This window comes from Bufo bufo, chromosome 10 (genome assembly GCF_905171765.1).
Source record: "Bufo bufo chromosome 10, aBufBuf1.1, whole genome shotgun sequence".
In the NCBI taxonomy this organism is placed as follows: domain Eukaryota; kingdom Metazoa; phylum Chordata; class Amphibia; order Anura; family Bufonidae; genus Bufo; species Bufo bufo.
Genome location: NC_053398.1, coordinates 116,481,752 through 116,507,005, shown reverse-complemented (window position 1 = coordinate 116,507,005; position 25,254 = coordinate 116,481,752). Strand labels below are relative to the sequence as shown.

The window sequence follows — 25,254 nt, the reverse complement described above, 5'->3', positions numbered from 1 at the left end:
TTTATGTTGTGTTATATAAGACAAGACATTCAACATTAAAATCTCTCGGTTTATGATGGCTATTTATTAGTTTGCAAATTAAAATGGGAACTTTCTCCTTCTCCAGATACAGATCACAAGGTGTAACCGCAGAAAAATCCGTAAACTCCACATTTTATCTGCTGCTGGATCTGATGACTTTCTTTGATAACTATCATGCTGGCCATGTGGATGTAGCGTTTGATGTAAGTTCACAAATTAGTGTAATATTTTCACTAACAAAATACTTGTGAAAAATCACCAATGTGATTGTGTTCAACACCTTAGCGATTTATAACCACTTCTGTCATCTCTTGTGAAGTCTACGTAGAGCACAGCGGGCGTTATGTAGTGAATAGAGGAAGTGTCAGCGCCACTGTCTCTATGGGACCCAGAGCATCTCGTCCATAAACTGTCGTCTCTCTAGAGGGCTTTATATTGTGGATCCTAATGTATCTGTCTCCTTTCTAGATTGTTGACAGGTTGAAGATTGTACCTCTCAGCCAGGACACAGTGGAGGAGAGAGTTGCTGCATTCAGAAACTTTAATGATGAGGTGTGTAAACTAGGACTGATTTAATTATTGCATTTTTAAGCAAATGATTTGTTTTATAGTGGTTCCCCCAGAATCTTACTTTCATCACCCATCCTTAGGATACTTCTTTTATACATGACCGGATGAGAGAATGCTTCCTCAGAATACCTTTTGTGTAGGGTACCATTGTTTTCAAACTGTGTGAACCCCTGGAGCTCCCACTGGTCTTCAGAAAGGTGTTCCTTATACAAGTGGCTGTGCCTAGTGATGCAGCCTAGCCCGGTTTATTGAGTGGATTAACTGCTACACTGGCCACTGTACACAAGCAACGCAGTTTCTGCTTAAACAGTGAAGGGTCCATTATTCTCCAGCCAGCGCTGCCCTCAAAGTCTGAAAGGTGCGGGTCCCTCCTCCTTAATTAGAACGGAGCTCTATTCATTTTTATGGGACTGCCGAAAATAGCCGGTGCTCGTCTGTTTCCGTAAGCCCTCATAAAGTGAATGGAGCGCTGGCAGCACTTCCTCGGTGCGCTTCCCATTTATTTCAGTGGGACTTCTGAGCATGCCACTTGGCTATTTTTCTGAGAGAAATGACTATTGTCTGCGATTGCAGACAAGAATAGGACTTGCTCTATCTTTCTTGCGGGGCAGCGGAACGGAACAACGGATACAGACAGCACATGGTGTGCTGTCCGCATCCTTTGTGATCTCTTTGAAATGAAATTGCGAAACGGATGCGGACCCATTCATACGGTCGTCTGAATGAGCCTTTACTGACATAAATTTATGGTGTTTTCCTATTCTCTCCAGATCAGGCATAATTTGTCAGAAGTTCTTCTTGCTACGATGAACATTTTATACATCAAATACAAGAGGCTGAAGAGCAGTGGCCCCTCTACTCTGGGGAAACCGCAACGGGGTCTAGAGGATAAGGACTCGGTGGGTAGCAGTCTGCTTTCTTATAGGTGATCGCTTTCTTTATTTACAACTGTTTTTAATTGGTTTGTCTCATCCAGGTGCTACGCAGTCAAGCCAGAGCCCTTATCACTTTTGCTGGAATGATCCCTTTCAGAATGTCTGGAGACACAAATGCACGACTTGTACAGATGGAAGTCTTAATGAACTGATGCAGATACTTGCTGAAATGTTGTACCAGCACTATGTTCAGTATTTTTGTTGTAATATCCAAAATACAACTTATTTTGTTTTCAAGATCTGTTGATTTATTTTTTATAGATAAAACTTAAAATCACTTGAGTGTGTTTTTCATAAAATTACCATATTTTATGATTAAAGGGAATCTCTTTTATAGTGTCCTAACTAAGGGCAACATAAACTAGTTGCAGATCCCCTTAGCAAAATCCTTGTTTAATTGACTCACCCATTTTGCTTAAATCTTGTGCTAAACAGCTCCAGCGCATGGCGAACAACAGTTTTATGCTCCCTGACCAGTTGCTGCTTATTCAGTTGGAAAAAAACTGTCAGAGGCAGGTGGGTTCATGAATACGGGCCTCGTTGGCATGTGTTGGAGCATAAAACTGTTGATAGATTCCCTTTAAAAATGCAAAGCCAAAAAAATCAACTTGTTTTAAAATATTTTTGAAGGGGTTGTGTCATCTGGGACTTTGATGGCATATCGCTAGGATATGCCATCGAAGTCAGATATGAGTGTGCAGGTCCCACCTCTGAGACCGGAACCTATCTCCAGGACCATGCTCTGCTGTTTTCAGAATTTCCATAGAAATTAATGGAGAACACCCTGCGCAAGCACAGCCACCACTCTTTTCACTTCAATGGGACTGCTGGAGATCTCTAGAACAGAGCCCACAAAGTGAAGGAGAGTGGACCACACATGTGCATCCTCCCACCATTCATTTCAATTTTACTGACGAAAATGGCTGAGCTCTATTCACTTCTATGGGGCTGATGGAATTGGCCAAGCCAGTGCTCTGATATATTCGGCAGTCCCATAGAAATGAATATCGCCGCTGCTCTCCGCTCACTTCGGGGGTTCCATTCTGGAGGTACAATGCCCGCTGCAAACAATTATACCACACGGTATAGATATACAGTGCATTGGTCGTAGTATACTCCTAAAGTATAACCCAAATGAGAACCTTAATGCTTACTTTTATCTGACCAAAACATGCGGGTCAGATTTGGATGGAGTTTGGATGATTATACTGATGAATTGTCTATCAGATCCTCCACCAGAATCTTTCAGAGCACTGATCATTGGGGACGTTAGCTTGCACCTGCTGTCTGGCCTTGTTCTGGATCTTGTCATATAGATATTTGTCCATCTGCATTGCAACCATTTTTGTTCTTGTCCTAAGCAAATCTATGGCTTTGCAGACAGTTTTCATTACACAGCTTCTGTGCAGATCTATGTGTATCCATGGTAACAGACTACAAACAGACCCTGTGTAGTCTGGGCCTGCAGTCATATAACCATCCCTCTTAGTAACCTATAGAGGTCAGATGGAATGAATTTTACTCCAGGATCAGTGTGCACAGAGTTTGTAACATCTTGATGCTCTGGTTTCAGAAGAGAGGTGTTTCACAAAAAGGCTGAGGAAACCCTTGGCCACATTGCAAAACTTGTCTGTAATGACTATAAATGTCCTGTAATATTGGTAGTAAAAAGACATTTCCAGGACGTCTTCCATGACAGCACCACATGGAGGATGTCTCCCCGCCCACTATTGGGAAAGGAAACAGAAAGTTTATAAGTTCTCCCACCCCACACACACCAGTGTTTCTCCTGTCCCAATAATGGATGGGGCAGAGATGAGGTCTCTAGAATTTTTGGACCAGGGCGGAGGCCGGGATCGGGGGGCATGTTCCTCTCCTTCCTCCTCTTGACACCCGGCTAAAACCTACTAAACTGGGGGTCTCTTAGCTTCCCCAGCCCTTCCGGTACCTGACGGCCAAGTGGCTGATTTCGAGGTCGGATTATGCGGGCGGGGGGATCGGTAGCCGCATCCCTGGTGCACGCTGCAATCTCTCAGGGTCGCAAGAGTCAGGCGCGCAGCGCGTCTGAAGTCACTTCCGCCAAAGTAAGGGCAGCCGGAATTGAGATGGAGGCGCTCATAGTGGATTCCTCCAGCGGCTGGAACGCAAGTGCACTCCACACAAGGCGCCCGGAAACAAGATGGTGGCGCCCTACAGCGTTTTTCCCATCCGGATGACTCTCTTAGGATGAGTCCCGGAAAGGAAGAGGAGGAGCATCGCGGCAACAGGAGGGGTAAGGGCCGAGGGCATGTAAACTAGAGGGGGCTTAGCAGGGTCCTTACATTATTGATTCCTCCAGCTCTATTAGGAGAGAGCACTCATAAGGTAAAGCTTAAAAGATGTGCTACCTGCAACAAAAGGCTTCAAGATACATACGCAAAAAAATTATGCGCGGATTGTATCATTAAAATAATGAAAGAAGAATAGCCTTCTCTCTTAATGGACCTTACAATTATAAGGGAAGAAGTAAAAACATCTGTGACATCCCTTGTACCCCCTCCAAATATCTCAGACTCAGAGGATATGGATGTACAATATACTCAGTCGGACAAAGGAGATGAAGAAGAAATGGATTCTTTACCCTCCACAATCTATGATGAGCAGCTGAAATACTGCTTTTCATCAGATGATATGGACTCTATTCTCACTGCCATTCGGGAAACTAAGGACATAGCAGACGAACAACAAAAAAGGTCCATTCAGGACGAAATGTTTGCAGGCTTAACAGCAAAAAAGAAAAATTTTCCCTATAAATTTTAGTCTAAAACGGATGATTTTAGAAGAATGGGAAAATGTGAAAAAAAAGACTATTCCCTGGGAATTTAAGAATCATCTAGCCTTTGATAAACAGGAGACAAAATTGTGGGAAGAAATCCCAAAAATAGATATTCCTGTGGCTAGAAAAACGGCTATTCCCTTTGAAGATTCATCACAGCTAAAAGAACCAATGGATCGAAAGGCGGACAGTCTCTTGAGAAAAATGTGGGAGACATCAGCAGCCTTAGTCTCGACTAACATTGCCGCTATCTTGGTGGCAAGGTCCATGCTTTTGTGGTTGTCCCAGTTGGAAAACTCCCAGGGAGGATATACTGGAATCTATTCCACTCCTAAAAATGGCGACTGCATTCGTAGCAGTTTCATCGACAGAGTCAGTCAGGTTTGCAGCAAAAAACGGAGCCCTTCTAAATACAGCAAGAAGAGCCTTATGGCTAAAAAAAATTGGTCGGGCGACCTGGTGTCTAAAAATTAAATTATGCGCAATTCCCTTCTCAGGGGCTTATGTTTTCGGCCCAGTATTGGACAATATCCTTGAAAAAGCCTCAGGCAAAAAGAAAGTTCCAACAAAAAAAATCAAACCTATAAAGACCAGGGAAAATCGGGAAGATGGTCCTATCAGAAAGGAGGAAAAGGGAGTTTTTTTTTTTTCACTTAACCCCAACACCTACCAAAACAAACAATGACGCCAGGCCTGTGGGGGGAAGACTAAAATCCTTTCTCCCAGCATGGCTCCAGATAACTCAAAACCCGTGGGCGCTCCAAATCATACAGGAAGGCTACAAAATAGAACTTTTGTCAATTCCTCAACAAAAATATTAGCTGACCTGGTACGGAGAAAATACAAGTCAAAGAAATCTGATAGAAGACGTCATAAAATAAAAAAATCTAGGTGCGGTGATTCAAGTCCCAAAACATCAGGAAGGCAAAGGGTATTACTCAGACTGTTTCTTGTAAGGAAACCGGATGGTTCGTTCAGGACCATAATAAATCCGAAACCTCTGAACAAATCAATAAAATATCGACACTTTAAGATGGAGTCTTTTAGATCTACCATACCTCTAATTCCTCCAGGAGCAGTAATGTGCACCCTAGATCTGAAGGATGCATATTACCATGTGCCAATTCACCCAGATTACCAGAAATACTTAAGATTTGCAGTAAGGGAAAAAGGCGGGGTGAGTCATTATTAATTCCAATGCCTTCCATTCGGAATATCATCGGCCACTCGGGTATTCATAAAATTAATAATAGAAATTCCGCCTTTTCTTCATGTTGAAAGGAATAAAAATCGTACCATATCTGGGCGACTTTCTTCTAATTGCAGACTCAATACAGATGTTAGTCGATCATACTCAGACTGTGATTTCTCTCCTACAAGACCTAGGTTGGATCCTAAATTGGGGAAAATCAGATCTGATACTCGATACCAGAAAATTTTTCTTCGGATCTGTACTAGATTCGACATTGCAAAAATCCTTTCTTCCAGAGAAAAGACAGGAAAATCTGATAGAAAAAATAGGAATTTTTCAGAAGAAATCCCTTTGTACGATCATAGAGGCAATGAGTATCCTAGGCCTGATGACAGCTTGTATTATGACAGTGCCATGGAGCTAGTATCACACAAGATCGCTTCAGAAGATGATCCTCTATGTTTGGGATGGGAACCATCAATCCCTAAATCAAAATATTGTGATAAAAGACGACGCTCGGAAATCTTTGGAATGGTGGTAGAATATGGACAACCTGTCGAAAGGATTTCCCTGGAACCCAAGCCCCTATATCGTTGTAACAACAGATGCCAGTCAGCAGGGATGAGGGGCAAAGATTGGAATTCTTTGCTACCAAGGAACTTGGGATCAAGAGATAAAAGGGAAACCCTCAAACTACCGAGAACTCCGAGCAGTTTGGAAGACTCTGCAACAGGGTCAGGATTTTCTGCTGGGTCAGCACATAAGAATTTTGTCGGACAACATGACGACTGTGGCGTTTCTTAAACACCAGGGGGGGGACAAGATACCCTCTAGTTCAGAGGCATTACCTAGACCCAAGCAAGTGGTCCCTAAACAAACAGATTTTCCTGGATTTAACAATGAAGTGGGGACATCCCGAAATAGACCTTTTTGCCACACGGAAAAAAACTCAAACAAATTCCTCCTTCTCCCGGGACCCAGCAGACCATCCGATGGCGGTAGACGCCTTGTCCCAGAGATGGGATATGAAGTTGGCCTATGCTTTCCCCCCTTCCCTCTAATTCCGGCTATTCTGAGGAAAATCAGGATGGGGTCATCAAAAGTAATTTTAATAGCCCCGTTCTGGCCGAAACAAGCGTGGTTTCCTGTCTTAACCTCGTTGGCCTTGGAAGATCTGATAACGCTTCCCCTGAGACCAGATCTGCGGTTTCAGGGTCTAATTTGGAACCCGGAAATAGGCAGGGTTTTTGGACAATGTAATATTAAACCCTTCAAAAAGGCCATAAACAAGTAACCGCTGCCATCTATAATAAAATTTGGAAAAAATTCTGTTCATGGATAGCATTGAGAAACAGGGGAAATCCTGAACTTTTCTACAAGGTGGCTTTGATAGGGGGTCTTAGACCAAGCACCCTAAAAGTCCAGATAGCAGCCTTGAGCTGTTTTCTAAACTATTCTCTGGCAGAAAATAGATGGATAAGCAGGTTTATAAAAGCAACCACACAGATCAGGCCAACTCTGAAATCCTCAGTCCCACCTTGGGACCTAACTATAGTTCTCAATGGTTTAATAAAGGAACCCTTTGAACCTATGCAAGATAGCTCTTTAAAACATCTATCCCAAAAAACGGCCTTTCAGTGGCGATAACATTGGCCTGCAAGTTAGGTGAAATTCAAGCTTTAACCACCAGAGAACCTTACCTGAAAATTTTTAATGATGGGGTCATACTTAGACTAGATCCAACCCTCTTTCCAAACGTAGTTTCTACGTTCCATCTAAATCAGGAAATTATATTGCCTACCTTTTTGTGCAGATCCAAAAAATGACAAAAAAGCTTCCACTTGTAAGATGTCAGGCGTTCTCTTCTGATCTATTTAGAAGCTACCAGTGGATTTAGGCAGGACGTTAATCTGTTCACACAATTTGCCGGCCGAAACAAGGGCAAGAAAACTTCTAAGACAACGTTAGCCAAGTGATTAGGGATTCCTACCAGTTGCAGGGAATATCCTGTCCTCAAGATATCACAACCCATTCCACCAGAGCAGCTGCAGCTTTGTGGGCAGAACATGCAGAAGCCTCTATTGACCAGATTTGCAAGGCGGCTACGTGGTCAAATTCTCATACCTTTTGCAAACACAATAGATTAGATATTGCGGGAAACCATGACCAGAGGTTTGTACGGAAAGTTTTCCAAGCCGTAGTCCCTCCCTAAGTCTGTATATTAATCTGGTATTACTCCATGTGGTGCTGTCATGGAGGACGTCCTGGAAAGTAAGAATTAGTCTTACCGGTAATTGTATTTCCAGGCGTCCGACATGACAGCACCCGGAGTTCCCTCCCTAATTTCCCTTTAATGTTATTATTGCACTATTATTTGTTAAAGGGGTTTCGGTAGTTATCCATTATTGGGTGATCATTTAAAAAACACTGGTGTCAGTGGGGTGGGGGGAACTTTTAACCTCTCTGTTTCCTGTCCCAATAGTGGGCGGGGAGACATCCTCCATGTGGTTCTGTCATGTCGGACTCCTGGAAATACAATTACCGCTAAGACTAATTCTTACTTTCTACAGCGTGGTACGGAACGTTACAATTTTTAAAGACTATTTGCAGAGTAGCTACTTTTTTTATTTTAGGTGCATTGGAAAAGAATTGCTACGAAGCTGGACCTTTCCTATAAGTAGCAGGAACATTTTCTAGGCCGTTGAGCTGACGGGAGCATTACGGTCTCCTTGTAATGTATTGCTTTGTTTTACTAAAGTCTTTGCCGAGGGTTATATTGGCTGACCGTTTCAGTCAGTTAATGTTCCCATTTTATCTACTATTTGATCTCTGTAAGCAGTTCCACATATATAGTTATGCAAGTTTTCGGAGAAGCATTCCTTGACCAGCAAGCGTGTTTTACAGGCTCAGCTGTAGGTTTGTGATTAAGTGCAAAGTGCACAGTACATTGTTTTCCTATTGGGAGGCTGAGTTTTAAGATAAAAAAAACATCAAATGTTGCACTGTAAAGTGCATTTCACCTTCAGATGGGGAAATAATCGCTGAAAAAAGGCAAGACAGCATGTTTTGCTTAAAAAAAATAGCACTTTCAGTTGCCCCTCCATTCAAGATGTTTAATAGGGTTTTCAGGACTAACTTATTGATGACCTGTCCTTAGGATATGTTATCAGTATCCGATCTGCAGACTCCCAGCACACCCCTCACCCCCGATCAGCTGTTTTTCTTTTGGTTTTTTAAATGTTTTTTTTCCCTAGTTGTGTAGTGTCCATGTCTGTTTACTGCAGTGCTGCTACTATTTGCTTGACGTCAATAAGTTAGTCCTGGAAAACCATGGAAATGAACTTTTAAAAATATTTTTTATTGTGTCAGTGCATCTAGAATAAATCTATTCTTGATTAATCAACTCTTGATTAAAAATCATATACCCTTTTGTGTATACAGCTTTTATATATAGACCTGTGTGTCTCCATAGCACAGGATTCTGATACTGCAGCTGCACCCCCCACCAGTCTCATACTTGCCTTCACTTATTTGCAGACTCAACGTGACCATGTATGACATGGTCTCCAATTGAATAATTATATTTTATGGTAAAACAGGAAAAATGGGAACATCTGTTTTTGGGAAAAGGCACATTGATTAAGACCGGCGGTCTTAATAAAGACCCATGGCTCAGGCCTTATCCAGCGCCAGTCTAAATGCGAGACGGCTTCCGAGCTGTCTTACATTTAGACCATTTTCTACGCCTTAAACTGGCGTAGAAAATGATGAATGAGAAGGGCCTGCTGTCCTATCACCTCCCACAATTTTAGACCTGGCATAAGCGAGGGGGGGGGGGGGGGGGCGGTAAGGCGCAGATGGCAGCGCAACTAACTGTTGCACGGTCATCTGCGTATGAAATACACCTGATTTAGGCGTATTTCAGATTAATAAATGACCCCCTTTCTCTTTATAGTCATAGCGGACAATGGACAGCAGGGTCTGTAGCAAATGGCAGATGTGCACCCACTGATGCATTGACCAACATCAATTTTGCTTCCTGGTTCCTCTTTAAGTTTTGTACTACAATATATTACTGCCAGCTCCCAGCACAGGTAAAGTTAATGCTGTAATTTTCCCTTACCCTAAGGGCAGACAATACACTTTTTCCATTAACTTTTCAGTATAAGTCATTGCAGTGTAACTAATTTGCCCGCTGTCTCGATTGCTTTTGATAAAGATCACTATCTGTGATCTGCATGTGACCTAAGAGTTCAATCATTTTAATGAGAGTTGTAATCTGATGCATTGAAATGAAGGTTTTTTTAGTTTTTTTTTACCCTTTGTGGAAGGTTTTCTGGCAGATCTGTTGTATTGTGACTACAGCAGGGTACTTATTCACAAGTTTGATTTGTTATACGCTTCCCACGCGAAGACGATCACAGGATGTTCTTCTGTGGAGACCCTCAGTGATCAGCTGTAATATTTAGGGGAACCCCGCAGCAAGTATTCAGTTGTCCTGCAGCACTCTCTGGCTGTCAGTCCCTGAGACGAGGGTCTACTTGGGCAAGTGAGTTCAGATCAAACAGAGATTTACATGTATAAATTACAGGATCAGCGGTGTTGTATCTGCAGATGAGTCGATGCCTCGTGGAATAGCCAGCATTTCCCATTCGAATAATATCTGCAAATTTAATGGGGTACTTAGATATTGATAACGTATCCTCAGGATAGGCCATCAATATCAGATTGGGGGCGACATCATCACCGAACTATACAGTGGACGAAGCCGGAAGCTGAAGGTTCCATTCACTGTGTGGCTTTTGGGGCCGCACAGCCAATACACAGAGGACAGGACCTTGCGTCCACTGTATAGTTTCTTGCAACTTTCCTAAACACATGATACGTGGGGGTGCCGGTTGTCGGTCTCCCATGATCTGGTATTGTAGATCTAAGTTCACGAATATCTAAGAATTGGAAAACCCATGTAAAATAATTAGATGCGTATGCAAAGCAGTCCTGTTGGATATATCTATGCTGTGGAGAGCAATTGTTACACACATGTATGAGGCCTAAGGCAGGATGCTGACTCTCCTTAAAGAGACCAGTCCTGTATAGACAATGTATGAACAATTACTGGAAGTACTCCAGGGTATGAAGACTTAATGCTCCATGGGAAATGAATATGTAAAGAGCTATCTCCCAATAAAGAGAACCATCTCACCAGTGCCACCCATTGGAAGTGTCTCCCTATGAGTCAAGATCCGACTTTCCAGCAAGCCTTGGGATTTGACAAAGGAATATGGCCAGGGCAGATATCCCTCCATAGACAGCTTGCCCCCTCATCAGTATGGAGTAGGATTCTTGCTGGGTGGGACGATGTCTTGGAAGTGGCTTAGGCAGGATGCCGAATCTCCTTAAAGAGACTTCTCCTGTATGGAGACTTACTTGAAGTACTTTGTATGGAGACTTATTGTCAATGCCCCATGGGATTTGAATATGCAAAGAGGTATCTCCCAAGGAAGAGAACCGTCTCGCCAGTGACCCCTATTGGAAGTGGTTGTCTATGAGTCAGGATCTGACAAGGGAATAAGTTTCGATGCTATTAAGTACTTCCAGTAAGTCTCAATACCAGGCATGCTCAACCAGCTGTTGCAAAACTACAACTCCCAGCATGCCCTAACAGCCTACAGCTATCAGCCTACAACAGGGCATTGTGGGAGTTGTAGTTTTACAACAGCTGGAGGGGGCCGCAGGTTGAGCATGCCTGCTCAATACCATTAAGTACTTCCAGTAAGTCTCCACGCAGGACTGGTCTCTTCAAGGAGGTTCCGCATCCTGCCTAAGTCACTTCCAAGGGATCGCACCCAGCCAGAATCCTACTCCACAATGATGAGGGGCAAGCACCCTGAAACAGCTGTCTGTGGATGGATATCTGACTAGGTTCTATTCCCTTGTCAAATCCCAAGGCTTGTCGGAAAGTCGGATCTTGACTCAGAGGGGTCCACTTCCAATAGGTGTCTCTGGTGAGATGGTTCTCTTTCTTGGGAGATGCCTCTTTGAATACACACGGATGAGAAAAGCTTGTGGCAGCACTTCTCCTCCAGGCTGCACAGATTCCCTACTCTTCCATAACACAGAGGTAGTGTGCCCTATAGCAGGCATGCTCAACCTACAGCCCTCCAGTTGTTGCAAAACTACAACTCCCAGCATGCCCTTATAGCTGTAGGCTGTCCAGGCATGCTGGGAGTTGTAGTTTTGCAATAGCTGGAGGGCCGCAGAACATGTGGAGTCCTTATGAAAATGACCGGTTAATAATACAGCACTGAGAAGAAGACTAAATGACTCCCATAAGGAGGAGAGCCATTCAACCATATGACATAGAATTAACAATCCAGGCCTGTCATTTTGCTCTTCTGATAATAGACGAGTACTTCGGCTAACACAGACCTGTATTGTTGGGTTGAAAAAAATGCTATGGAAATGTACAGGAAAGAAATGCAATTTTATGTAGTGCCCATTGGCATTTTTGGTGTCCGCCTCAACCCTCTCCGGGACGATCTGCAGCTCACCCTAATCTACTCGTACAGGATTATGCAAATCAGAAGGCTCCTTTGAGAAAAAGGTAAGAGAAGAAATTTAGCAATTTAGTATAAAGTGTTAATTTCTCAGCCCTGTGCATCTAAGGAATCAGCAACTCCAGCTGTTCTGAGACTACAACTCCCAGAATCCTCTCTTCACTTTTATCAGAGTTACAAGAACAGTCGTGTAAGTGTGCATGCTGGGAGTTGTAGTTTCACAGCAGCTGGAGTGCCAACGATTGCCGATCCCTGATCTAAATGGTTGATGAATGCTGAGTAAAGTACAACTCATCAGTTTGAATGAAGATCTATAGATTAGGCCGCTGCTGTCATTGTATGGGACACAAAGGGTCTCATAATATGTTGCGTAATACTGTGCTGTGGATTTTTACATCTTCAGCCCCGTAAACTGTGGCATATGGAACCTAATGTAGTAGGCATTGCTGTTTTACATGTGGTACTGCAATGCCATGTTCAATAGAAGCAACCTTATGGTACGGCCACACGTTCAGGTTTTCTAAAGACAATTTCAGGAGTGGGTCCAAATAAGAGAAGTTATATCTGTCCTTTCTCTCCTTTTATGACCCACCCCTGATTTTGGCTTTAAAAACGACATCAGAAAATCTGATCGTGTGGCCGTACCCTTAGGACATACTCACACAGCGTCTTCTGCACCCCGGATGCCCGTGCTGAAATTCTGCTGCGTGGTTTCTGCCTTCCATTCAGGCAGCGCTGGGGGTTGCAGAGCAGCGGCAAAACTGAGAAGGACGTGTCTGTTCTCGGCCTGGCTGCTGCTTTAACCTGCTGCTCTGCGTTCCTCAGCGTTGCATCCCGCTGCAGTGAATGGGAGGCAGAAAGGACGCAGGGTTTCAGTGCGGCTGCCTGCGCCAAAATTTGGCTGATAAAAACACTGTGTGGGTCGCCCCTAAGTAACATTTTCTAGAGCCGCACCTGCAAACCTGTTTCTGAGATGAAGCAGCGCATACTAATAAGGCCTCTTGCACGCGGCCGTTGTTCGGCTGTTCTGTGCATTGGGGCCCGAAATTTGCGGTCCCCAATGCAGGGGCATCATCCGGACCCATTCAAATTGAAGTTCTATTTTTTTGCGGTACGGAGGCATGGAGAGAAACCCCGCGGAAGTGAATGTGTCCCCATCCGTGATGCGGTGAGCACACGGCCGGGGCCCGCATATTGTGGACTCGCTGTTTGCGGGCCGCAATACGGCCGTGTGCATGAGACCTAAGGGTATCTCCACACGGGAAGAAAACTATGTACATAACTATCGCAAGTTATGTAGCGTCTGCACAGGAATTTTACCTGTATGAGACTTGATAAAATTGCATCCACTTTGCCAATACGGTAATGTGCTGTGGATTTGTGCCCTCCCATCAGCAAATAAATGTTCATGTCCTCTGTCTTGGTGTTGGCGATTTGCTGGGAGCACAGAGGTGATGGGCACTATTACACCTGCATCTGAAGTCATGGGTACCGCACTATGGTTCCCGCTAATTGCCTGGCTGCACCTAAACTTGCCACTTGAAACATAGATGCAGCCCAACAACTAGCCGCCTGCAGTGCAAGCCGCATGTGTAATAGCATCCTGAGGTTTTTAAAAATTTTAGAAAATAAAACGTAATCATTTATAGTGAAATGTTATGTAGGTTTATTATACAGTGTCAATTCTTTGTGGCTTTGCCGATCTGTGTTTGTGGCTTGTTGCAAGATAGAACCACGGTTTCTATTGTAACAAGCCATGCACCAGCGCCTACCAATTCGTGCCAATGGGCAATGGAGAAAGTCAACTATGTTTTTTAATAAAATAGTCTGAACAAAATCCCCAAGGTCTACTCCACTTGGCTGAAAAACGTCCGCACTTGATTCCACTTTCTTATTATGTAGGCAGCACTCGACTGTGTCCGCAAACCACAGATCGGTAAAATACAGACACCTTTGCTGTGTAGTTCGCATTTGTATTCCTCCCATTACTAGAAATGACTATTTTTGTCGGCAATATGGACAAGAATAGGACACGTTCTATAATGTGTGGAAGAGACACGCGGAGGTGGACAGCAGACAGATGCCATCCATGTGCTGTCCCACAGAAATGAGCAGGTCTGCATGCAATCTGGAAAAAATGCCGATCGGACACAGATTTAAAATACAGTGCATAAGGTGCGGTGCCGAAAGAGGAGTATTGTAAGTCATATCAGGGCACCCACAGACCCAAAGATCTGCTCTTGAGACCACATTTAGAAGGCTTTATTCCTAACAAATCTTTTGAGGTATTCGGTGGCTCAGTTAATAGGCTTCTACGTGCCAGGATGAAGGGCATAGTGGCATCCTCATTTCTAATGGATGTTGAGAACCTATACAGGGTTTCCCTTTCAATGGCTGCTGCAACATCAGAAAAACTGAACTGGGAACCCAATATAATCTTTGGGCTGACCCCCATTCCTTAGAGGGTATCTGTCAGCAGATTTTCACTCGCATATTAAAGGGCATCTGTCAGCAGTTTTGTCCCTATGACACTGACTGACCTGTTACATGTGCGCTTGGCAGCTGAAGGCATCTGTGTTGGTCCCATGTTCCTATGTGCCCGCATTGCTGAGTAAAATGAAGTTTTAATATATGCAAATTAGCCTCTAGGAGCAACGGGGGCGTTGCCGTTCCACCTAGAGGCTCCGCTCTCTCTGTAGTTGCCGCGCCCCCTCCACTTTGACAGATCCAGGCATGATCACATTTACACTGCCTGGTCCTGTCAATCAAAGTGCAGAGGACGCGGCAGTTGCAGAGAGAGCAGAGCCTCTGGGTGTAATGGTAACGCCCCCGTTGCTCCTAGAGGATCATTTGCATATAGTAAAACATAATATTTCTCAGCAATGCGGGCACATATGAACATGGGACCAACACAGATTCCTTCAGCTGCCAAGTGCACATGTAACAGGTCAGCCAGTGTCACAGGTACAAATCTGCTGATAGATGCCCTTTAATGTATCCCCTGATCATGCTCAGGGGTGCAGACATATTTTTGAACTAGGCACATTAGTCAGTCTCGCCTTTGCCTTGAAATGCCAGTCGATTGCACTCAACTACATCACAGACATAGAGAAGAATATGGTCCTGTAGGATGATAATGAATGGTGATGAATGATCAGCAAATTCAAGGAAATTGATAAACTGAAGCCATTTATATATTTGAGTTACTTTAAGAATTTATAGAAGTACAATCCAATATTCATGACCAAATATTTGGACCTGCAAAATGCTGAGCCCTCAAAAACCAAAACTGTGACACATGGAGGAAGCAGTGGTTAGCTTGAAGGCTGCCCTGCCCCTTCCTCACTGCGGTTTCTTATCTGCTCTCATCTCGATGTGTTCTCAGGTCACTGAGCAATTATTTTTTTTGGGCCTGAGGCTGTGACATTTGGAGTCAAAGCATCTAATCGCCTCTTATTCTGGTTAGTGATTTTTCAGGTTTGGTTCCTACTGGTTCCTCGGAGTATAAAACCCACATTTTCAATTTCATGGCAAGAGTTACTTGAAACACAAGTGTGGTGATGAAATGGCTGAAAGCAGAGATGAGACAGCGGCAGAGAGCGCCCCGTCCAATGGCCGCTTTACCATCCGCTCCTTGATCAGCACTGAGGAGAGCACCAAATCTCAGTATGGACAGCAAGAAACCCCATATGATACCTTCAACCCCAACAACCTCACCCATTCCAATACCTTTTACATGAGGACGTTTGGATACAATACCCTTGATGCCGTCCCAAACTATGATCACTATGCAAATACCGAGATGCCTGGATGGGTGAAAAAAGCCAGGCCAACTTTAGAGGACCTTCACTCCATCTTAAAGGTGAGATACAAAGGACAATAACCAGAATGTACTGTCACCATGTCTAGATCTCAAAATCAAACTACAACAAAACCATGTCTAGTTCTCAAAACTTCATCCAGGTTAAACAAAACCCCATTATACCAACGGAGGCCATCAGAGTGTTCTTTTGGTTTCCGTTGGGTGGTTCTCCATTGGGGTTTCCTGTACTATATGGTAAAGAGCCATTCAGTAACACATATGCCACGCAGGGTGTGTAGTTTGTTTTTCTTTCTAGCATGGCTGCTCATGGATGTCAGATACCACTACAGCATCCATTATACACATGTCCAGATGGAAGCTTCTCTTCTTTTAGAGGACCCCCCTCCCCCAAAGAAGACTTAGGCTTTTCATCCATTTTGAGTGGTTAACAATTTCCAGTTTAATTTTTTTGCTGGTCTATTGTACTGTATGTGCAATCTAAAGTGTAATCACCCAATACACTTTGGTATCAGGATATCAGGACAGCTCCGGATACATCGGCCTATCTCTGCCGTCTCTCAGAGTTTGTCAGACAGTTTTTATAACTGAGGCCCCATAAATAGAATTAAAATGGATGTATCCTTTCAAGTCTTCCGTGCTATATCTTTCTTCATTTTAGATAATGGCGCGTTTATAAACATTCAAGGACATTGAGAGGCCAGTCTTGATCTCCCTGCTCTGGAGTGAGATATGCCTCATTTATTTAGAGGCAGGTGGCATCTCTGCCCTGCTGTGCGCCAGGAACTGAAGTCCACGCCAGCCAGGAGCTGGCATAAACTTCAGCTAAAACTTAGGCCAGTTTCTTCCGCAAGTTGTAGTAAACCCACCGGGCCTTGGTAAGCCCCTTCCCCTCTCATGAAGTCCTGCCTCCTTTTCTTGCCACTTTAGAAAAGTCGCAAATTATGGTGCACCATAATTTGCGACTTTTTTGTTACGCCATACTAATGGCGTAAAGAGCTTGGTAAATGTCCCTCATGGTGTCTGATCTGCCAGCATCACGTTATAGAACAGGATTTGATTCAATAGATTGGTGGGAGAAGATTCAGTCTAACTTGCACTTTATTTATTAAAATCTCTGCTCTTTCTATGCTTAGGAGTCCAGTGGGCGGTCCTACTCAGTGATTGACAGCTATTTTTGTATGCATGCCCGGGGCAGACTGGTCATAGACCCTACATGTAAATTTCCTGGTGGGGAGATGCCCATGGTTGCTGCCCTCCTCGCGGCCGCCGTCCGGGTACATAATGATCTGATGCTCCAACATTAATTAATGTAGGAGTATCAGGTAGGTAAGTACTTGGCCAGCGGCTGCACATGCTCTCCTGATCTACTTGAATGCTGTAGTGAGGGTGGTGGTACTGTATTTTGTGCTGCACTGTGGTATTTGGTTCTGCGGGGGCGGTATTTTGTGCTGCACTAGAGTATTGCTGGCTCTGCTTACTTGTGTTGGCCCACCTTCTGTCAATTTGGACCCGTCTACAACATGGGGACACTTTTAGGTTTCCATAGCCACTTTAGGTTCCCAGTCCGCCCCTGTGAATGTCTGTGAAACACTGATAGGACCGCCTAATGGACTCCTCGGCATACAGAGAGCAGGGGTCTTAATGAAAAAAAGTACAAGTTGTATATTTGTTGCACCCACTGGTCCTTTGGCACCGACGCCCTATTATTTGCATGTACTGAAAGTTTCCGAGGTCGGTCATAGACTAATCTTTATACATAAGCTGTTTCAAAGGTTATACGAGTCCATTATTTGACTGTTCAGGAATCTGGTGGTACCTGTGGTTTCTAGGGTATGAACATTTATAAGTTCTTGGTTGGCGTCATTAATTTGTCACCAGTTTATTACGGAAGCAAATACGTATAAAAATGTAGAAATTAAGTCACGGTCCCTCATATACTATAAGTGGCGGAGCTCACGCAACCTGCAGCAGCGCAGGACACCTTACATAAGGCCATCCCTTAGGGTTTTGTGTGCATTGCTCTATACATAATTGCACTGGAGTTCGGTAAAAAGCGCACTAGCGCAGGACATTCTGTATGAACATACCACAAGTACGCTCTATAATAAGAGGATTAAACCCAAGATTGAATACTTATTTACCTGATAAATCAGGAGCGGGATATGGAAAAACTGCACCTATCTGACATATTGTACTGATACGCCACCAATGTGTCAGATGGACCAACCCCTTTAAGGTCTGCACTGGCATACACATTAGATACAGGTCAGCCAAACCCACTTATTTTGGCGGGAGGTGGTCCAACTGTTTCTGTGATGGCAGATACCAAGGTAAGGGCTCTTTCACACTTGCGTTGTCCGGATTCGGCGTGTACTCCATTTGCCGGAATTACACGCCGGATCCGGAAAAACGCAAGTGTACTGAAAGCATTTGAAGCATGCTTTCAGTGTTACTATGGCACCCAGGACGCTATTAAAGTCCTGGTTGCCATAGTAGTAGTGGGGAGCGGGGGAGCAGTATACTTACCGTCCGTGCGGCTCCCGGGGCGCTCCAGAATGACGTCAGAGCGCCCCATGCGCATGGATGACGTGATCCATGTGATCACGTGATCCATGCGCTTGGGGCGCCCTGACGTCACTCTGGAGCGCCCGGGGAGCCGCACGGACGGTAAGTACACTGCTCCCCCGCTCCCCACTACACTTTACCATGGCTGCCAGGACTTTAGCGTCCCGGCAGCCATGGTAACCATTCAGAAAAAGCTAAACGTCGGATCCGGCAATGCGCCGAAACGACGTTTAGCTTAAGGCCGGATCCGGATCAATGCCTTTCAATGGGCATTAATTCTGGATCCGGCCTTGCAGCAAGTGTTCAGGATTTTTGGCCGGAGCAAAAAGCGCAGCATGCTGCGGTATTTTCTCCGGCCAAAAAACTTTCCGGTCCGGAACTGAAGACATCCTGATGCATCCTGAACGGATTTCTCTCCATTCAGAATGCATTAGGATAAAACTGATCAGGATTCTTCCGGCATAGAGCCCCGACGACGGAACTCTATGCCGGAAGACAAGAACGCAGGTGTGAAAGAGCCCTAAAAAGGAGGATTGGACAGTTGGATTTCAATATGCGCAAGCTTTTTATTCATAAAGGCAATAAACGCCACCAGAGGTGTCAGGCAGTGTTTCCCTCTCCCTATTGGGAACACATGCATACTCAGCCAACCCGCATGTGTACAGGGGGGTCAGAAGGGATAGCTGTCAGAGGTATTTGTCCATTAGTCCACTGTCCTGCTGTCTAAAACATGGCTTCCTTGTGATGTCAGGTTCATGTGTAAACACTAGTTATGGCTCATTCACACGGCCGTATACGTGTTTGTGGACCGCAAATTGCTGATCCTCAAAACACAGATACCGGCCATGTGCCTTTTGCATTTTGCGGAACCGAACATCCTCCTCCATAATAGAAATGCCTATTCCTGTCCGCAAATACGGGCAAGAATAGGACACGTTCTATCTTTTTTGCAGAAGCACGGAACGGACATACAGAAACGGAATGCACACGGTGTACTGTCCACATCCATTGAAATGAACGGATCCGCATCCGATCCGCAAAATTGCGGAACGGATACGGAGAGAAATATATACGGTTTTGTGACTGGGCCCTTAGAAAGAAGGTCAGCACGAAGGTTGAAATAGCGTGAATACATCAGACTCCGTAATATTTCGCTCGTGTATTCCAGGCTATTAAATGCGGTTCTGAGAGCCAGCCCCATTTTCCTGCCGAGATTAACTCTCTAACTTCTCACACTCGTCAAGATCTCCTCTTGCTGTCAGTGAAATGGACTAGTACTGAAAACACGCTCTGAACATTTCCTGATCTCACGGATGCCCTCTGTTAAAAAATTCTAAATGTTAAAAAGGTGTGTCGAGCCCGGGCAATCCTCTGAGCGATATAAACATGGCTGCAGCCAGGGGGGTGATGCAGAAAACATTTCTCCATGTCTTCGTTGTGTAGGGTATGCTATAGGTTCTGGCTAGGCTTGGGGCTGACCATTACGCGTTTGCCTGTAACCTTACCCACTCTGTCTCCTCAGCAAGATCATCTGCAGCCTCCAGTGTATGAAACCAGTAACGACTCTCCCGATGGAGAAGCCGAGAACGTGGTGGAGAAACCATCATGGGAACCCATCAGATTTGGGTGGATAAAAGGAGTAATGGTGAGTTCAGAAAGAACGATGATATCATGTTAGCCAATTTCTGTACGTTCCACTTTGGTATTTCGTCAAAGGGGATGCAGAAGTAGTAGTCATACCCAGACCCTGGGGTCCGAAGACACGTAGGGAGGACACAATGGTAGGTCAAGGTCCACTGTTACAGATTTTGCCTTCGGGTCCAGGAGCTTCAACTTTTGAAAGTCATTTTTATATTATCTAATCATTACAATAGTATAAATGGTTGCCTGATACAGGGATAGGAAGTGCACCAGGTGCCTGAAGAGGCCCAAAGGTCTCTCTGCCACATAGAAAGGCACCAGTATTAGAAGTGGCACATGTTAAATAGTGGGACCTGATACAGGTGCTCAAATGGGGCCCCGGAGCCTCAGGTCTAATCTGCTTTCTCATGTGTTACGTACAGAGCTGCGGCATGTAATGACCCCCTGAACAGGTAGGTCCCTAAGGCTAGGGCTACACGGCGACATGTGCCGCAAGACAATAAGAAGTCAGATGACATATAGTGTACAACTACACTGCAACACGCGTCGCACAACATCCAAAAGACAAAGAGCAGCTCTCACCTGGAAGCACGGACCCGGCTGTGAGCAAACTCAATCCAGAAAAAAAACGTATTGTCCAGCTTCCGGTTAAAAAACGTCTTTGCTTTATTAGGCCTCATGCACACGATGGGGCCGCAAAAGTTGCGGACAGCACACGCCGTTTGCTCCGTTCCGTGGCCCCGCAAAAAAAAATATAACATGTCCTATTCTTGTCTGTTTTGCGGACAAGAATAGGCATTTCTACAATCGGCCGCCCGTTCCGTTCCGCAAATTGTGGAAGGCACACGGGCGGCTTCCGTTTTTTGCGGATCCGCGGTTTGCGGACCGCAAAAAAAAACGGAACGGTCGTGTGCATGAGGCAATAAAATCCAAATCCAAACACGAATCACATACACAGTCCACGTATCTACACGTTTCGGACCCTACAATCACAGTCCTTACTCATGACATAACATGACAAATAAGTATGTCATGAGTAAGGACCATGATTGTAGGGTCCGAAACGTGTAGATACGTGGACTGTGTATGTGATTTGTTGCAATTAATAAAGCAAAGACGTTTTTTAACTGGAAGCTTTTTTTTTCTGGATTGAGTTTGCAAGATTTATGTCACACAAAATATTTTATAATGCTAGTCTATGGTGTCGCACATGCTGCGACTGTGACACAACAGTCACACAATAATCCATCTTGGATGGGTTTTTTGCTACTGTTGTGTCGCAGCATTTCGCATGTCGCAGTGCGACACCATAGACTAGCATTATAAATTATGTTGCGTGACATTACTGCGACAAATGTCGTCGTGTAGCTCTAGTCTAATACAAAATCCAATTTGCCAAGACTGTATTGCAACGTTCCATTTCTTATCCCCTTCCAGATCCGCTGCATGCTGAATATATGGGGAGTGATTCTTTACCTCCGACTGCCTTGGATAACAGCTCAGGCCGGCATAGGTCAGTACCGCGTGCCGCTTCCACGTTACGCTTGCTCATGTTTGATATTTTACGCAGCCATTCATCGCTTACTCTCCCCGTAGCGCTCACCTGGCTTATAATCCTCATGTCTGTAACGGTCACCAGCATCACAGGGTTGTCCATCTCGGCCATTTCCACCAACGGGAAGGTCAAATCAGGTAAAGTAATTATGGAGCATGTGGCGGTTACCTTTTTGGGGGGCGTAAAAAATGTAATGTATTGTCATCACAGAAATGTATATCTGGTCCCACCTCTTAAAAATTGAGAATGCTAGTTGCAGTGAACAGAGAGGTGGCCGTGCATGCGTGGCTCTCTCCACTGACTTCTATGGGAGTTCCAAGACAGTCGTACTACTTGCTTGGCTGCCATAGAAGTCAGTGGAGGGAGCCAGGCATGCACGGCCAACTCTCTGTTCACTGCAGCCACAACAACCAGTCTGATCGGCGCTATATAGAAAACTAGCGGGGGAAATGTAAGGCTGATTAGTCCATTAATGGTGGAGAACGACTCCTCTGCCCTTTATTTAAGTGCACTACTTGTGGTTAGTTTCTGCAAATTTAACCGTTGTTTTTCTTTCTTTACTGAAAATGTAGGCGGAACCTATTTCCTTATATCTAGAAGTCTGGGACCAGAGCTGGGAGGATCCATTGGACTCATATTTGCATTTGCTAATGCTGTTGCAGTCGCCATGCATACCGTTGGTTTTGCAGAGACGGTTCGGGATCTAATGCAGGTTCGAAAAAAAAATGTGCCCATCAGTATTAAAGGGGTATTCCGATTGTTTCAATCTATTAGATCAGGCATGCTCAACCTGCGCCCCTCCAGCTGTTGCAAAACTACAACTCCCAGCATGCTGAATGCAATAAACAGATGGCTCACTGTGGATAATCGCGACTGGAGCTCAGGTCAAAAAGAGCCACCCCTTATTCTCGATAATAATGTACAAAATTGGACTGGCACTCGAAACATTCTGAGAGCAACACAAATTTATTAAATCACAATTACCTAGGTACTATACATCTCATATATAAAATACAATAAAATACATTGATTATATAAAATAGGTCAAATATATAAAATCGAATATATATTAAATATAGAATAGAACATCAATGGAATATTCTGAATCGATTGTTGCTTTGGTTTCCTATGAAGGCTTGTCTGTAAAGGTAAGAGTCCCAGTAGCAAATGTCTAATATCAATCTGTCTGCATAGGAGCTCTAATCTTTATGCATAGAGGACACAATTTCGCCTTAGTCTTTAGAGAGTGGATATACACATTTGTTACTCACGATACGTTGCGCTGATTCAAAACTTTTTCTGCGTGTGGAGATTTTTTTCAGTGGCGTCCCACAGCTCACACCACGCTCCAGCAATGTTGGTTTCGTTTAGCAGCGTCTTTCGGAATCTCGTCCCAATTCTCGTGAGACTTGGTCCGTCTATAGGTTTCGTAAGTGAAGCGATATTTTGCACCTTGATAGTCGAATTTAATACATGGCCATGTATAATGTGTAGTCGATCTAGCGCACAGATATTCCGCCCAGACGCGTTTCGAGATAGCTTATCTCTTCCTCAGTGGGTCACCTGTGGTCTGAACCTCTCGACTTTTATACTTTCTTCATCCATCCTTAATTGTTCTCATCGGGTTTTAACATGTGTTGGTAATTAGATTAAGTAGTTAGAATGTCCGATTTTTTCAAAGAGAGGGTATCCGATTTTTTTAGGGGTGTCCGATTTTTTTCTTCATAGTTACAGATTTTATACCAAACTTGTCTGGTACAAAAAGAAAAAAGGATATATCGCATCTACATTGAGAACAACGGTTTTGAATGATTTCTAATGGATACAATATACAGTTCTACATTCAAGCAGTATGTTATTTTTGCGTTATTCACGCTTCTCGATTTTATCCTTAACTCTGGTCCGATATTCTTGTAGTTTACCAACCACATTCATACTTTTCGATTTTATCAATCCCTTGTTTTTTGGCTCATATCTTTATAGTGATACGTTTTTACTGCGTTTTTCTCAGTATGCCTGCGTTTTTTGTAGTATATGTGCAAAAATTATTACTTATTGTTCTGCATGTGAAATTTTTCAGAAAACATAAAGTGAGTGTATTTTGTCCAATTTCCATTAAGAGTGAGCAAGTGAGATAAAATATATCAAAGTGAAAAAGTGCTCTCTTTGTGGTTCTAATGTGTGTGTGGCACTTCATTAAATATTTATACGTGACGATGTCACTAATCTAGTGATATTTTTGAACCCTAGATGGGTTCGTGTGAAAATAAATACGTACAATATCTGCAGTGATGGACCAGCGGTTCAATTGAACCCGAAAATCTCTAAGTCTGAATTCAGAGAAGGGAGAAGGCTACCAAAGTCATAGATTCTGCTAGACTCGGCTCGCGACATTTTCATAATATGGTTGCCTCCTCTCCAGTGTACGTCTACCTTCTCCAGGGCCACATAAGAGATGCCCCTGAAGTCACTATTGTGCGCAATCTTAAAGTGCTTCGATAAAGAGTGGTTTTCAAAGCCCTTCTTTATATTGTTCAGATGTTCTGAGATCCTTACTTTCAGGGCTCTCTTAGTTCTGCCAATGTACTGTTTCTGGCAGGGGCACTGGATAAGGTAGACGACACTGGAGGAGTCACATGTAAGACAACCCTTGATGTCTAAAGCAAAGTCATTCTGAGTGGATTGGACCCTAGTGTTTTTTTTTTCGGGAATGTTGTATTCCTACATCCCAAACATTTCCCACACCTATAAAAACCATTCATATTTAACCATTTTTGAAGCGTGATACCATCTTTCTTTGTGTAGGTGCAATCCTTAACCCTAGATTGGGTACTTTGGTGAATGTAATAAGGGGTGAGGTATGAAGCATAGGGCCGATAATCTTATCCCTCAATAAGAAGTGCCAGTGTTGATTGATAATGTGGCGTACTTGTTTAGCTTGTGCACTATATGGTAGGATCACTCTGAGTTCTCCTTCTTTTGTCTCTCCCTTCTGTATCCATGGTTGAAAATATGCCTTCCTATCAGTCTTCCTTGTTTTTTCTAAGGCCCCCATCACAACCTTTTCAGGGTAGTTTGTACATTTGAATTGTTCCTTCATTTTTGAGGCTTCCACTTCAAAGCTCGTCCCCTCGGTGCAGTTTTGCTTGATCCAACGGAACTGCCCCGAGGGGATATTCAAGAGCCACTGTGGTAAGTGGCAACTTGTGAAGGGTATAAAACTGTTTTTTGCAGTTGGTTTATCATAGGTGTTGCAGATGTATTTGTTGTCCCGTCGTGAAATCTGTATATCCAAAAATTCCGTGGACTCTTGCCCCACCTTGGGCACAAAGTTCAGATTCATATTATTGAGGTTTAGGTTGCCCAAAAAATGCTGTAACTGATGTGCATCTCCACCCCACACAAAAAGGACATCATCAATGTAGCGACGCCAGAGGACCAGGTCCGTCCCCAGTCTGGGACTGATGTTATCATGCTCCCATTGTGCCCAAAAAAGATTAGCATAACTGGGGGCGAACCTGGTCCCCATGGCCGTCCCACAGAGCTGCAAAAAGTAACTGCCCTCAAAGAAAAAATAATT

The 25,254-nt window shown here is 44.1% G+C and overlaps 2 protein-coding genes across 2 annotated transcripts in view; both read left to right on the top strand.

Moving 5' to 3' along the window:
* Positions 1 to 1,763, top strand: part of NUP93 (nucleoporin 93) — a 48,794-nt gene extending 47,031 nt beyond the window's left edge. The window contains exons 19-22 of the mRNA XM_040410205.1: positions 107 to 224; positions 490 to 573; positions 1,362 to 1,490; positions 1,568 to 1,763. Coding sequence (XP_040266139.1) covers positions 107 to 224; positions 490 to 573; positions 1,362 to 1,490; positions 1,568 to 1,678 — 442 coding nt within the window. The 3' untranslated portion in view covers positions 1,679 to 1,763. The remainder of the gene's footprint in view (positions 1 to 106; positions 225 to 489; positions 574 to 1,361; positions 1,491 to 1,567) is intronic.
* A 13,892-nt stretch (positions 1,764 to 15,655) lies between these two features.
* SLC12A3 (solute carrier family 12 member 3) overlaps positions 15,656 to 25,254 on the top strand; it is a 45,605-nt gene continuing 36,006 nt past the window's right edge. Inside the window, exons 1-5 of the mRNA XM_040409312.1 lie at positions 15,656 to 15,952; positions 20,001 to 20,123; positions 21,557 to 21,632; positions 21,716 to 21,811; positions 22,247 to 22,386. Coding sequence (XP_040265246.1) covers positions 15,656 to 15,952; positions 20,001 to 20,123; positions 21,557 to 21,632; positions 21,716 to 21,811; positions 22,247 to 22,386 — 732 coding nt within the window. The remainder of the gene's footprint in view (positions 15,953 to 20,000; positions 20,124 to 21,556; positions 21,633 to 21,715; positions 21,812 to 22,246; positions 22,387 to 25,254) is intronic.